The sequence below is a fragment of the Hemicordylus capensis genome, chromosome 1, assembly GCF_027244095.1.
Source record: "Hemicordylus capensis ecotype Gifberg chromosome 1, rHemCap1.1.pri, whole genome shotgun sequence".
NCBI lineage: Eukaryota > Metazoa > Chordata > Lepidosauria > Squamata > Cordylidae > Hemicordylus > Hemicordylus capensis.
Genome location: NC_069657.1, coordinates 101,290,971 through 101,302,989, shown reverse-complemented (window position 1 = coordinate 101,302,989; position 12,019 = coordinate 101,290,971). Strand labels below are relative to the sequence as shown.

At 46.5% G+C, this 12,019-nt stretch overlaps 1 protein-coding gene across 10 annotated transcripts in view; it reads right to left on the bottom strand.

Moving 5' to 3' along the window:
- NAV2 (neuron navigator 2) overlaps nucleotides 1–12,019 on the bottom strand; it is a 410,389-nt gene that overhangs the window by 24,359 nt on the left and 374,011 nt on the right. For all 10 annotated transcript variants that reach the window (XM_053286662.1, XM_053286663.1, XM_053286664.1 and 7 more), the window contains 3 exons: nucleotides 11,431–11,590; nucleotides 10,102–10,202; nucleotides 644–739 (listed from right to left, as the gene is read on the bottom strand). In XM_053286662.1, coding sequence (XP_053142637.1) covers nucleotides 644–739; nucleotides 10,102–10,202; nucleotides 11,431–11,590 — 357 coding nt within the window. The remainder of the gene's footprint in view (nucleotides 1–643; nucleotides 740–10,101; nucleotides 10,203–11,430; nucleotides 11,591–12,019) is intronic.

Here is a 12,019-nt window from a genome sequence, read left to right as displayed (position 1 = left end):
TGGCTGGCCCAGAGTCATTCAGTGAGCTTACTGAATCATAGGTGCCCACAAGCTTTCCTTAACAGGGCAAATAAGAGCATATTGCTTTGAACATTTGATGCAGGGGAGACTGACTGTCTCACCTAAGCTCAATATGTTTCTATCATAGTAAAAAGTAAATATCTGGATCTCAATTCTATCTTCAAAGCCAATAATTTTTATTTATTTATACATATTTATTTTCATATTTGTATAACATAATAACATTTGCAGTGTATCATGCAAACGACAGCCAGTACTCCTACTCTTCTCATGAATGCATATCATATACAATATATAATCAAGAGAAATCAACATTTAATATTAGTATGCTTTTCAGCATCAGATTGGGGAAACCTCGAATTAAACTGAAACTCTTCACATTTCCTAGAATTACAAGCTTCAGAGATATTAGTGATGCTTGTTAATGCAATGAACCTGTCAACTCTTCCCTTCCTGAATCAAGTAACATAGCTTATAGGAAATCCTTAGACATCTTCTTTCCTTTTTAAAATTTAAAATCACCAGACAACCCTTAGACATCTTTCAAAGCAAGGTCACACACTCCCGAGCCCCTGTGTTGCTCTGCTTTGAACCCTAAGCAACAACAAAAATCATTATTTACCTTAAACAGACGTCTAACAACACCATCCAGTACATCCCATTTGGTTTTTCCACTGACTCCAATACAGCCAATGAGGAAGAGGCGAGGCCTAGAATCCTAAATGTGTACATACATTTTATTATTAAAAAGAAAGCTAGACTTGGCAATGTTGCTGTGAGAAGCTGACTATGCCTGTGTGTATTAAAAATCTTTTACTGTAATTCAGGACTCTGTTGTACATATGTGGGCTCCAGTCTACACATGTCCCAAATACATGAGCATTTGCTGCCCTGGTTTTGTCTATGAGTTGGCTAACACTCTACAGACACACTAGCAATTTCCTACATAGATGCAAATTGGGCAGTCCCTGAACACAAAGAGCTCTGTATGTGCACTGGCACCTCACTACTACTCTTCATTTATTTATTCGTCTTCAAGATATATATCAGGCCTTTTGGTTGAATGATCTTCAGGTGGCTTCCAAAACATACAGGTGAAAATCGGAAAATTAGAATATCGTGCAAAAGTCCATTAATTTCAGTAATGCAAATTAAAAGGTGAAACTGATATATGAGACAGACGCATTACATGCAAAGCGAGATAAGTCAAGCCTTAATTTGTTATAATTGTGATGATCATGGCGTACAGCTCATGAAAACCCCAAATCCACAATCTCAGAAAATTAGAATATTACATGGAACCAAGAAGACAAGGATTGAAGAATAGAACAATATCGGACCTCTGAAAAGTATAAGCATGCATATGTATTCAGTACTTGGTTTGGGCCCCTTTTGCAGCAATTACTGCCTCAATGCGGCGTGGCATGGATGCTATCAGCCTGTGGCACTGATGAGGTATTATGGAAGACCAGGATGCTTCATTAGCGGCCTTCAGCAATTCTGCATTGTTTGGTCTCATGTCTCTCATCCTTCTCTTGGCAATGCCCCATAGATTCTCTATGGGGTCAGGTCAGGCGAGTTTGCTGGCCAATCAAGCACAGTACACTGTATACTTTTCAGAGGTCTGATATTGTTCTATTCTTCAATCCTTGTCTTCTTGGTTCCATGTAATAGTCTAATATTCTGGGATTGTGGATTTGGGGTTTTCATGAGCTGTACGCCATGATCATCACAATTATAACAAATTAAGGCTTGACTTATCTCGCTTTGCATGTAATGCGTCTGTCTCTTATATCAGTTTCACCTTTTAATTTGCATTACTGAAATTAATGGACTTTTGCACGATATTCTAATTTTCCGAGTTTCACCTGTACAAAACAAATTTTTAGCAAAGACCTGAGTGTGCTTCCTTCAGTGCTTCAGTCACCTGACAATTGGCAATTGGAGCAAACGAAATGTTCTGTCATGCTCGTAAACTCTAATATTTGTATTAAGTCTATTTGTAGCTCAGAATTGCACAGTAAACATGGATGACCAGAACTGTTTCCTTCCTTGTCCTAACTTTGTTTTTATATTCAACTGAAACATTACTCATTGTGGGTACTAAAAAAAAGAACTATCAACATGTTTATGGCAACACATTTTACCACTGTTTTACATTTATTATATTACACTGACAAGACCACACCTTTCAAAAGAGGAAAACAAAAAAATGTCTGCGACCTTCACTCCTTCAGCTCTGTCACTTTCAATCATCGAAAGGGCTCCTGCACCTTCAAATAGCTTTGCTCTTTCTCCCTTGCTTCCCTTTATGCTTGGATCTGCCTTTTACTTTCCCTCTTTTACTTTCTTCAACACTGTCCTTATAACCCACCTTTTCCATGAAGCCTTTGGCACAATGCCTGTTTTGCCACAAGAGCACAGGAAGTTGCCTTATAGGAATGTGCAGAACCAGTTTGATCTGAACTGGCTCAGTTCAACTGATTTGAATGCAAACTGGACCAGCCTCAAAAGGAGGCGGCCAGTGCATGTTTGAACGGAACTGAAGCCCAGTTTCAATCGAACTGGTTCAATGGTTCGAAAATCTATGGCAGCCACCATTTTCTATGGTGTGTTTACAAGTGTCTACATCTCCCTTGCTGAATGGTTTTCTGCCACTGCCTTCCTGTTGGCTAGAGATCTCCATTCTCCTGGTTGGCTCATGATCATTCAGATCAGATTATTGTCAGGGCAACTCTGTCCACATTTGCTGCGGGGTGGGGGTGGGGGGATGAGGGAAGGGGCAGCAAAAAGGCTTTAAACTATATTTAAAGCCAGGCAGTGCCTGCCTGGCTTCACTCTGCTTTTGGATCTCTGGAGAAAGAGCTGGCTCCCTTGCCCTGCATTAGTGCCTTCCTTGCCTTGCTCTGCACACACTGGCACTCAACAGCTGGGGGTAGGGCAGATGGGGAGTGGCAGTTGAACCACCCCAAAAAAGAACAGAAATAAAAATAGCAACTGGTTAAGTCACTGGAGTGCTGTAACTTAGGAAAACAAAAAGCAGCTGGCACTGCAAAAGAAAAGAAAAATAAAGAGACAGAGATAAGCCTCTGTCTAAGGCCCAGCAGCAGAGGAGGGACCTTCCTGGACCTTCTCAGCCCCAGGAGGGTGGCGATGGTTGTGGCTCCCCACAGGAACCAGCAGCCCCAGTAATACCACCACCACCTAAACCAGGGCTGCTCAACTTCAGCCCTCCTGCAGACGTTGGCCTACAGTTCCCATAGTCCCTGGCTATCGACCACTGTGGCTGGCGATTATGGGAGTTGTAGTTCAAAAACAGCTGGGGGCCTAAATGGAACAGCCCTGACCTTAATGGTCCAAGACCAGCAGCAGCACTGTGTGGGACCACTTTGACGGCTGCCAAGGTGAGCCTATACATGCTGTCTACACCCACTGCAGGGCAGAGGATAGCAAGGGCAAAGACGCTAAGCATCTTGGGACATTGTCAATGTGGAGGCAACTCCAACAACAGCATCTTGGTGTCCTTGCTCCTGCTGGCAATGCTAGGCTGCTGATGTGCCCGCGACTAACGGCGGCAAGGGATGTGTTCGTGCTCTCAAGCAGGGGATGTTGCCAGTCACACAGTGGGTGTAGTCAGTGGGCAAGTGGTCTGGTCGTTCAGTGTCATGTCTCGTTATGTGGGCCACTGGAGAGATGATGGATCTGGACAACAAGCCATTCTGGATGGTGGAGAACGCTGGCTTCTGCTGGCTATTCCAGCTGCTTCCCCCTCACGCACCACCTTCAGCAAGCTGGTGGTGTCCTCCCCGTACCAGGCATGCAGGGAGGTTGTGTCTGGGCTGCTGGTGTCAGCAGGGCCCGACACCAGTCTGTACTTCACTACAGATCTGTGGATCAGTGTAGTGAGATGGAGGCTGATTTCCTGTCCCTCATGGCACACTGGTGTGGGTAGGATAGAGAGAGGACATCATTTGCATGGCCAGGCCCTCCTATGCAGCAAAGGGCAGGTGGGCTGTGCTACATGTAGAGCCTCTAGATAAGACCACCCAGTGGATGAGCTGTAGGTAGTCATCAGATGCAAGGTGGATGAATGGCTGTCCGGGCAGCCAAAATTTTGCCGAGACTTCCTGGTGCCAACAATGGTTGCAACAAGTTGAGGGTAGCCCACCAGCTGCAGTTTGTGTCCAGATGTTGTATGGCACACACTCTGCACCTGGTCATGATGCTACTACCTACGTCCTTGGCCTTAAGGAGGCTAGGCCAGGGAAAGTCAGGGCTTCCTCCTTGGAGGTCCTGCTGCTGCCATGGCTGCTCTTGTGGAGATGTGCTGCAAGATAGCAGCCTACTTGCACCAGAGCAAGAAGGATAGGTGGATGCTCAGGGAGAAGCAGCTTGAGCTCTGCCTACCTGGGTACCTCATCCCTAGTGATGTTGAGTCCCGGTGGAACTCCACCGTTCTCTTGCTCCAATGCCTGCAGGAACAAGAGGTGGCCATCCATGCCCTGGCGAGTAAGTGTAACTTGGGATTATGTGACCTGTCCAACACAGACTGGAAGCTCATTTCGAGCCTGTCTCAACGCTCTGGCCATTTTTTCTTGCCATGAACAGCTTGTTTGCGGGGCAACACCACTGAGCCAGGCTTTCCCCACCGCTCTTCTCCTGGAGAAGATGATGTATGAACTCCAGACCTCCTTAGCCACTGGGGAAGCACATGCCCTGGCAAGTCGGTTGAGGACTGGAGTGGCTCAGCAGCAAGTTAGGACAATTGGTAGAGCAGGTTATGGCCTGCTTATATGACCCAGCCATGAAGGGCAACACTATCACCCCTGGCAAGCTGCCCAGGTGCAGGTCCCTCCTGGTTCAAGAGGTTAGGCAGGCAGTGGAGAAGAGGCTGGGTCTGAACCAGGTGGTGGGTGTTGGAGTGCCTACTTTTAGTGCACAGTCCACATCCAGCAGCAGCGCCACCACCGCTTCCCAGTCCAGAAGTGTGGTGTCCCTAGCAGTGCCAACACAGACAGCACTTCCAGCCATGCTGTGGTTCAAACGGGGCTGCCTTGGTGTCTTGCCCGGGGCATGGGAGCAACCCACCATGCCCTGCATCAGTGCCAAGCAGAGCATTATGCAGTACCTGCAGGAGCCAGTGGAGGACCTGGAGATGGAGTAGATCCAGTTTTGGGCGACGCATCGCCAAATCTGGCTGGACTTGGTGACAGTTGCCGGATGGCTCCTCTCATGCCCACCAACCAGTGTCTAGAGCGAGAGTGTCCAGTGTTCTCCATGACCAGGGATGTGGTGACATCCCATCGCTTGCTCTTGGATGCTGGCTTGGTGGAGCAGCTGGACTTTCTCAAGGCCATCCCACCTCTGCTGGGCTATCCTGAGCGGGACGTGGAAGGTGAGTGCCTCAGGGTCACCCCCACCCACTGCAGCATCACTGCCAGCTCACCCCACACTGGCCAACCCATAGATGTGTCACAGTCTGCCTGTTAATGCTGCTGATACACCTGCAGACACGCACATACACCACCACTCAGGATGATGATGGACTGGTGCCAGAGGCCAGCACCAACCAGAGGCCATGGTTGAGCATGCAGGAGTTTGACTTTTTGTGTCATCATTACTGTTATTGTGTTACTGCTAACCTTTTACCCAAGTGGAACAGACAGATATGCATGCACGGCCCATGATAATTAGGTGGACTGACATGTGTCAGGCAGGTTGTGAGCACAGCCGGGGCCCAGCCAATGTCTGTAGGCCAACTTTTTATCCAGACATGAAGAGAAGAAAAAAGACTAATTGTCAGGGAAGTATGCACTCTTTATAATATGCTTGCTGTTCTGTTGCTGGGTATTTCAGATGGGAAAAGGCACAATTCGGGTGCTTGCCTTCCTTGAGTTGTGGTGGTTTGTGTTGTTTTTGAGATGAGACGGTGAGAAATGGACAGTGGCAGAGGGGTGTGTGTGTGTGTGTGTTTGAGATTTTTCTTGGTGACTGTGCAAGCTCCATGTCTGGCCTTGTGCTTCACTCACTGCTCTGGAGACTCTGTTCTGCAATCTGACTCTGCATTAGCATTGCAAGGTACAGTACTCTTAAAATATGGGTGAAATGGTAGTTGCTCTTAGGTGGTCTGCTCTGTCTGAAATCTGCATTCTGCTTTGCAAGGTCAGGTGTACTCGATCAAAAATGTGGCTGCGCTGAAGAGGTTGTTCTAGTTGAGCTCAGCTTATGGCTATACTTACAAAGCCTGCTTTTGCAATGGAGTCACAACTGTGTGTGGGTCCGTGTGTGAGAGAGGAACTTGTGCCAGCGATGCAGCATGGGCACCGGGCACTGTGGCTAGCAGAGCCTGGGTCAGCGATTATTTTTTGGACCGTGTTTTGTGTGCCATATGTTGTGTTCTGTGCTGGGGGATTCCCTTTTTGGACGGTGTTAAGTTTCATTTGTATGGCACTGTACTGTTTTGCCCATAGGGAATAATGAGGGACTCGAACCACCCCACCCAATTAGTCCCCATGGATTGTACCTAGGGATACCAAAGCAGGTTGGGTAGTAGGGTGTGATGGGGGCTATCTACCAGCCAATCTGCAAAACAATCAGGCAATCCAGTGAGTTTTAATGCATTTTTGAATTTTTTTCTGTGTCAGTAGGTCAACTTAGAAAAAATTCATTAAAACTCACTGGATCGCCTGATTGTTTTGCAGGTTGGCTAGTAGATAGCACTGATCATACCCTATTACCCAACCTGCTTTGGTGTCCCTAAGCAGTACCTAAAGCCACCTAATGGCGCAGAGGGGAAATGACTTGATTATCAAGTCAGAGGTTGCTGGTTCGAATTCTGCTGGTATATTTCCCAGACTATGGGAAACACCTATATTAGGCAGCAGCGATATAGGAAGATGCTGAAAGGCATCAGCTCATACTGGAGCTGAGGAGGAGGCAATGATAAACCCCACCTGAATTCTACCAAAGACAACCACAGGGCTCTGTGGTCGCCAGGAGTCAAAACCGACTCGACGGCACACTTTACCTTTAGGTCAACTTAGGGTTCAATTCAAAATACATTAAAAATCATCCAATTGCCTGATTGTTTTGTGGGTTGTGTGGTAGGTAGCACCCATCATGTCCTACCACCAACCTTCTTTGGTGTCTCTAGGTGTTACCCATGGGGAATAATTGGGTGGTTTGATTTCTCATTATTCCCTATGGTCGAACCGGTTAAATTCAAACCGAACCACGGTTTGATGATGTATGAACTCCAGACCTCCTTAGCCACTGGGGAAGTACATGCCCTGGCAAGTCGGTTGAGGACTGGAGTGGCTCAGCAGCAAGTTGGGACAATTGGCAGAGCAGGTTATGGCCTGCTTATGTGACCCAGCTATGAAGGGCAACATGGAAACCAGTTCCATGCACACCCCTACTGCCTTATACTGAGTCAATCAGTATAAGGCTCTCCCAGTGAATGTATGTGCTTTGACATCTGTGGATGCTTTTAAAAAACCCCAACTAAAGACCTTTTTATTTGTTCAGGGTTTTACCCCTTAGGGGCTGTCAGGTCTCTCAGCTTTCTTGCTTCTGTTTATCTTTTTTATGGTGGTTGTTTTTTTGGTCTTTTATGGTTTTTACTGTTTGACTGATTTCAAGGTTTTGAATGTGACTGTTATTCAATGTTATTGCATTTCAACTTTTGTAAACTGCCTTGGGATGCTTTATGAAAGGCAGTATAAAAATAAATCATTGGTCCATCTAGCTCAGTATCGTCTATACTGCCTGGCAGCAGCTCTCCAAGGTTTCAGGCAGGAGTCTTTCGCAGCCCTACCTGGAGATGCCAGGGACTGAACCTGGGACCTTCTGCATGCAAAGCAGATACTCTGCAACTCAGCTATAGCCCCATCCCCCTTCCCTACTACATGTAAGCTTAAGAATGTACAATTGAAAAACAAAAACAACTGTTTGTTCTATCTCTGCGACCATTCCGTTCTTATTGCTCTCTTGAGTCCCTTGTGCAAAAATCTAGGTAGCAAGCTGTTTGGAACAGGAACTGTCCTCTCATTAAGTGCTACATATGGCCTTATATATATATAAATAATAATGACGACAAAATCATACCACATCGCCACACTGAGCCTGCAAGCTAAACAGAAGCTGGGACAGCTTGCAGACTAACCAGCTGGATGTTTTTTGTCTCTGCCTTTGTGATTTGGACCCACATAAATGAATTTCAGGGTTGAGATTTACGTTAGAAAGTGCCCTCTTCTATGTTTCTGCAAGCTTCCTCAAACATGACAAGTGAGGTTTGTTAACAGACAGGTGCCTCTCCTACTGCCCTGCACCTGATGTAGGTCTTGGATCATAGCCTACTAATATTATTTGCTTTAAAAATTAATTTAAAACCAGTAAACATGAGAAAAGCCACAAGGCATTTTCAGTTTATACAAGACAGAACTTGAAAATCTCTTTCCTCAAGGCTACGTCTGTTTGCTTCAGTCTCTCTTTTATTCATTCCAAGTTTCTGGGGTACTTGCAGGTCTGAACTTCACAGCACTTAGAACACCCATGGCTGTTGGCACTGTGTCTAGACTGGAGCTCAACCAACAACGATGGCAATGAAAGGCAATGCAAGGGAAAAGGTCCCAGTAAGAAGCAAGCCAAAATGTATCTTTTGAGAATGGAAGTGGTTCTGAAGACACGAATGTTTCTCTCACAGTGTTTGATAACTAAGAAAGTCATTTCAATACTGCATAATTCTCTCTTCCTCAGCTCGAAGAAGAAATGGCCACAGTGCTGCAGGGAGGGAGGGAAAGATTCTTGCAGAGGGCACTTAAAAGAAGGCAGCGTAGAAATGGAGACTGGAAAGGGCAAGGTTCTGTGGGTTTGCACCTGACCTGAATTTCTGTAGGAAGCTCACTCTCTGGAACATTCTGCAGTTTTACTTTCACCATGAGGGGGATCTTTTCTGAATCAGTGGCCAAAAATATTACTGCTCATCATCCAGAAAGTTCCTTAACCTGAAATGGACTGTCTCCTGTTGACCAGTCAAAATGTATGTTAGACATTTTATGATGCTGCTGCAGCTATGCCAAACATTGGAATATGCTTGGAACAGTTTCTCCAACCTTTCATCCTGTTCAAGCATTAACTTTCTTCTGTCAGCCAACAATCAAATTTCATTGTAATCAATCATTTTCAGGAGGGACACTAGGTCTCAGGCAGTAAGCCTGTGTCTGTGGACTGTATCACTTCAGAATACCCGATTCTATAGGGAAGTTTTTGCATGGAGGAGAATTAATAGAAAAATAGATGTTCAGGTTTAGCTTAACCTTTTCCTTGAAATTCTAGTTTTCTAAAAACCCTTTTTTCATGGCGGAGCATTCCATCATGTGTATCTCCATCTGCAGTCTGAAGTGATATATTTCAGACACAGGAAATCCTCTTCAGTATGAACAAGTTGACCAAGGCAGAGCTGCTGCAGAGATGGCCTCCTTGCAGCAACAGAGGTTTGGACCGACAGAACTAGTCTCAGAAGTGCACATGAAACCCTATTCCTCCTGAAGACTCATGGCAGTAGAGCTACATTACAGGAAGCAAAGACATTGCCTCACCATAGCCCTCTTCAGATGTTATGAGAGCTGCAGGGGCTCATGCTTACAAGGGCAAAAGCGGGGAGGAAGCCCCACTGCCCCACTAATGATCCCCCCTCACACCCAACAAACCTACTTACAGCACTGTTGTCTGAAGCAAGAGGTGCCGTAAGCATGTTCCACAGCGATTTCATGAGCTGCAGCCTCGATTACTTGAGGCCATAGGTCACAGAATTGCATGATTGTTTTTGTTTCCCCTTCAAACAAACAGTGCTGTAAGCAGATTTGTTGGGTGCAAGGGGGTGATTGACAGCGAGACAGTGGGACCTCCTCTCCACCTTTGCCCTTGTAAGCGTGAGCGCCTGCAGCCCTCATGACATCTGAAGAGGGCTTCAGCAACCCTCTTCAGAAAGAGATACAATCAGAAACCCCAAGTCAGATATCTAGCAATGAAGCGGGGGGGGGAGTGGGGGGTGAAGAGCAGACTCCACACACAACTCACTTCTTTCCATTTAACTTCATCCTGAAAGTTGACAACTATCTTAACATGTCTGCCTCCTTCTTTCCGAGAAGTACCATCACCAGGATCATCCAGCAGTATGTCTGTGGGTAGGAAACATGAATTATCTTAGTTTCATTTGGAGAACCAAGCAAGCAGAACCAGGAGGCTGGTGATGGAGTAGAAGAGTGCAATGAGGGGGAAACTGTGTCATCTTCTAGCTCCCCAGCACAAAAGGGAGCCCCAAGGGACTCAGAGAGGGTGCCACAAATGCCCACTTTTGCTTCTGAGGTGTCACCAGGCATTCTTTCTAGCTAATATTTGCCACTACATGATCTAGAAAGTTGCTTTCACAAAAAACAAAAGCATAACCAGGATGCTTAATTCTGTGCCCATTGCCAATTTCTGCACTGCATTATTGTGAAGTACATACTCCCTTGGACATGTCCAATTTAAAACAATGTAAAGGTATGCTTAGGATGTCTAGAATGGACCCCTAAGTAGTAACAGAAAAACCACTGCTTATAGTGATCACTGAAACACTAAGGGGCTACTCTCACGATTAGCAAAAATTGGGCTAGGAGAGCCTAGCCCGATTTTTGCTAATCGTGAGAACCACCGGGCTCGGCTGCAAGCCCGGTGGTTCTCGAGTGGGTAACCCACTCCTGTAGCCCTCCCCATAGCCCGGATTTGCGGAGTGAGTGCCCCGCAAACCCGGGCAATCTGGTCATGAACTCCGCGCCATGGCTACTCGTGAGTAGACCCCCGGAGGGGAGGCGAAAAGCTGCCTCCCGGCTCCGGAGCTCTCCCCAGTATGCCCTGCGTGCTTGTGCAGGGCATACTGGGGCTTCTGGGGGCTGCGCGGCCCCCAAGCTCCCCAGCCCCCTCTGGCTCTGTCACAGAGCTGGCAATCGTGTGGGTGGCCGATCTGGCCACCCAGGGCTCCTGATCCGGCCACCCAGGGCTCCCTGCCCACTCGTGTGCGGGAGAGCGGGCTTAGCCCGCTCTCCCCGCACACTGGAAGAAACCGGGTCTCACTGATCGTGAGACCCAGTCCTAAGTTTTCTTAAGGGGAAAATGCATTCTGGTATAATAAATGATTCTGAACATGATTCTGTGTGGCTGCAGGCATAGAGGAATGGCACCCCTTAAAGCATAATCGAGCTGCTGATGATATTGTAGTGTAAAGATTTCTTCCACCTCGTACACTTTCACACCTTTGCCAGCAGCCATCTTTATGTTTTTTATTTATTTACCGCATAAGTAATTATAAAACATATTACGTTCTTAATACAGATTAAAACCTGCCCACTGCCCTTTACATGTGCTCACCAAGACTAGCTGACTCTGCAAGGTTCAGGCTGTGCTGTGAGAGACCCAAAGACTGCCTGGGAGAAGATGAAATGGAAACCTGAGACTGGGCCCTGCTGCAGCTGCCTTGATTTTCAGACTTCAGCCGGTCATTTTCTGCTTTCAGTTTCTCAATCTCACTCTGGATTAGAAAAAGTAAATCAGCCAATGAAGGAAATGGGAGGCACATATTTTTTCAGCTATTTTTAAAAAAGAGAGCAAGAGAGAGATGTAGGCATAATACAAACATGCACAGTTCTGCAATTCTTGCCACATTCACAAGGGAAAGTATAACGTTGCACTTAGTGATCTTGCTGGGCCCCAGTCTGCCTCCCAGCTCTGAAGCTGACGGGGAAGGAGAACATCTCCATAGGCTCTCAGGAGGCCAGAGTAACGACAAGAACATTTTCTGTCCTTTCCTTCCACAGCTCCAAGGTTGAGAGGAAGGCTAGGGATTGTTTGGCTGTGATGTTTCCAAGGTGTTTAGAATGACTCAGCACACAACCAAACCAATATGTTCCTGCTACCTTTCCCCGTCTTTTAGATAAAAAGGATGGTGGGAGCTTGCTTG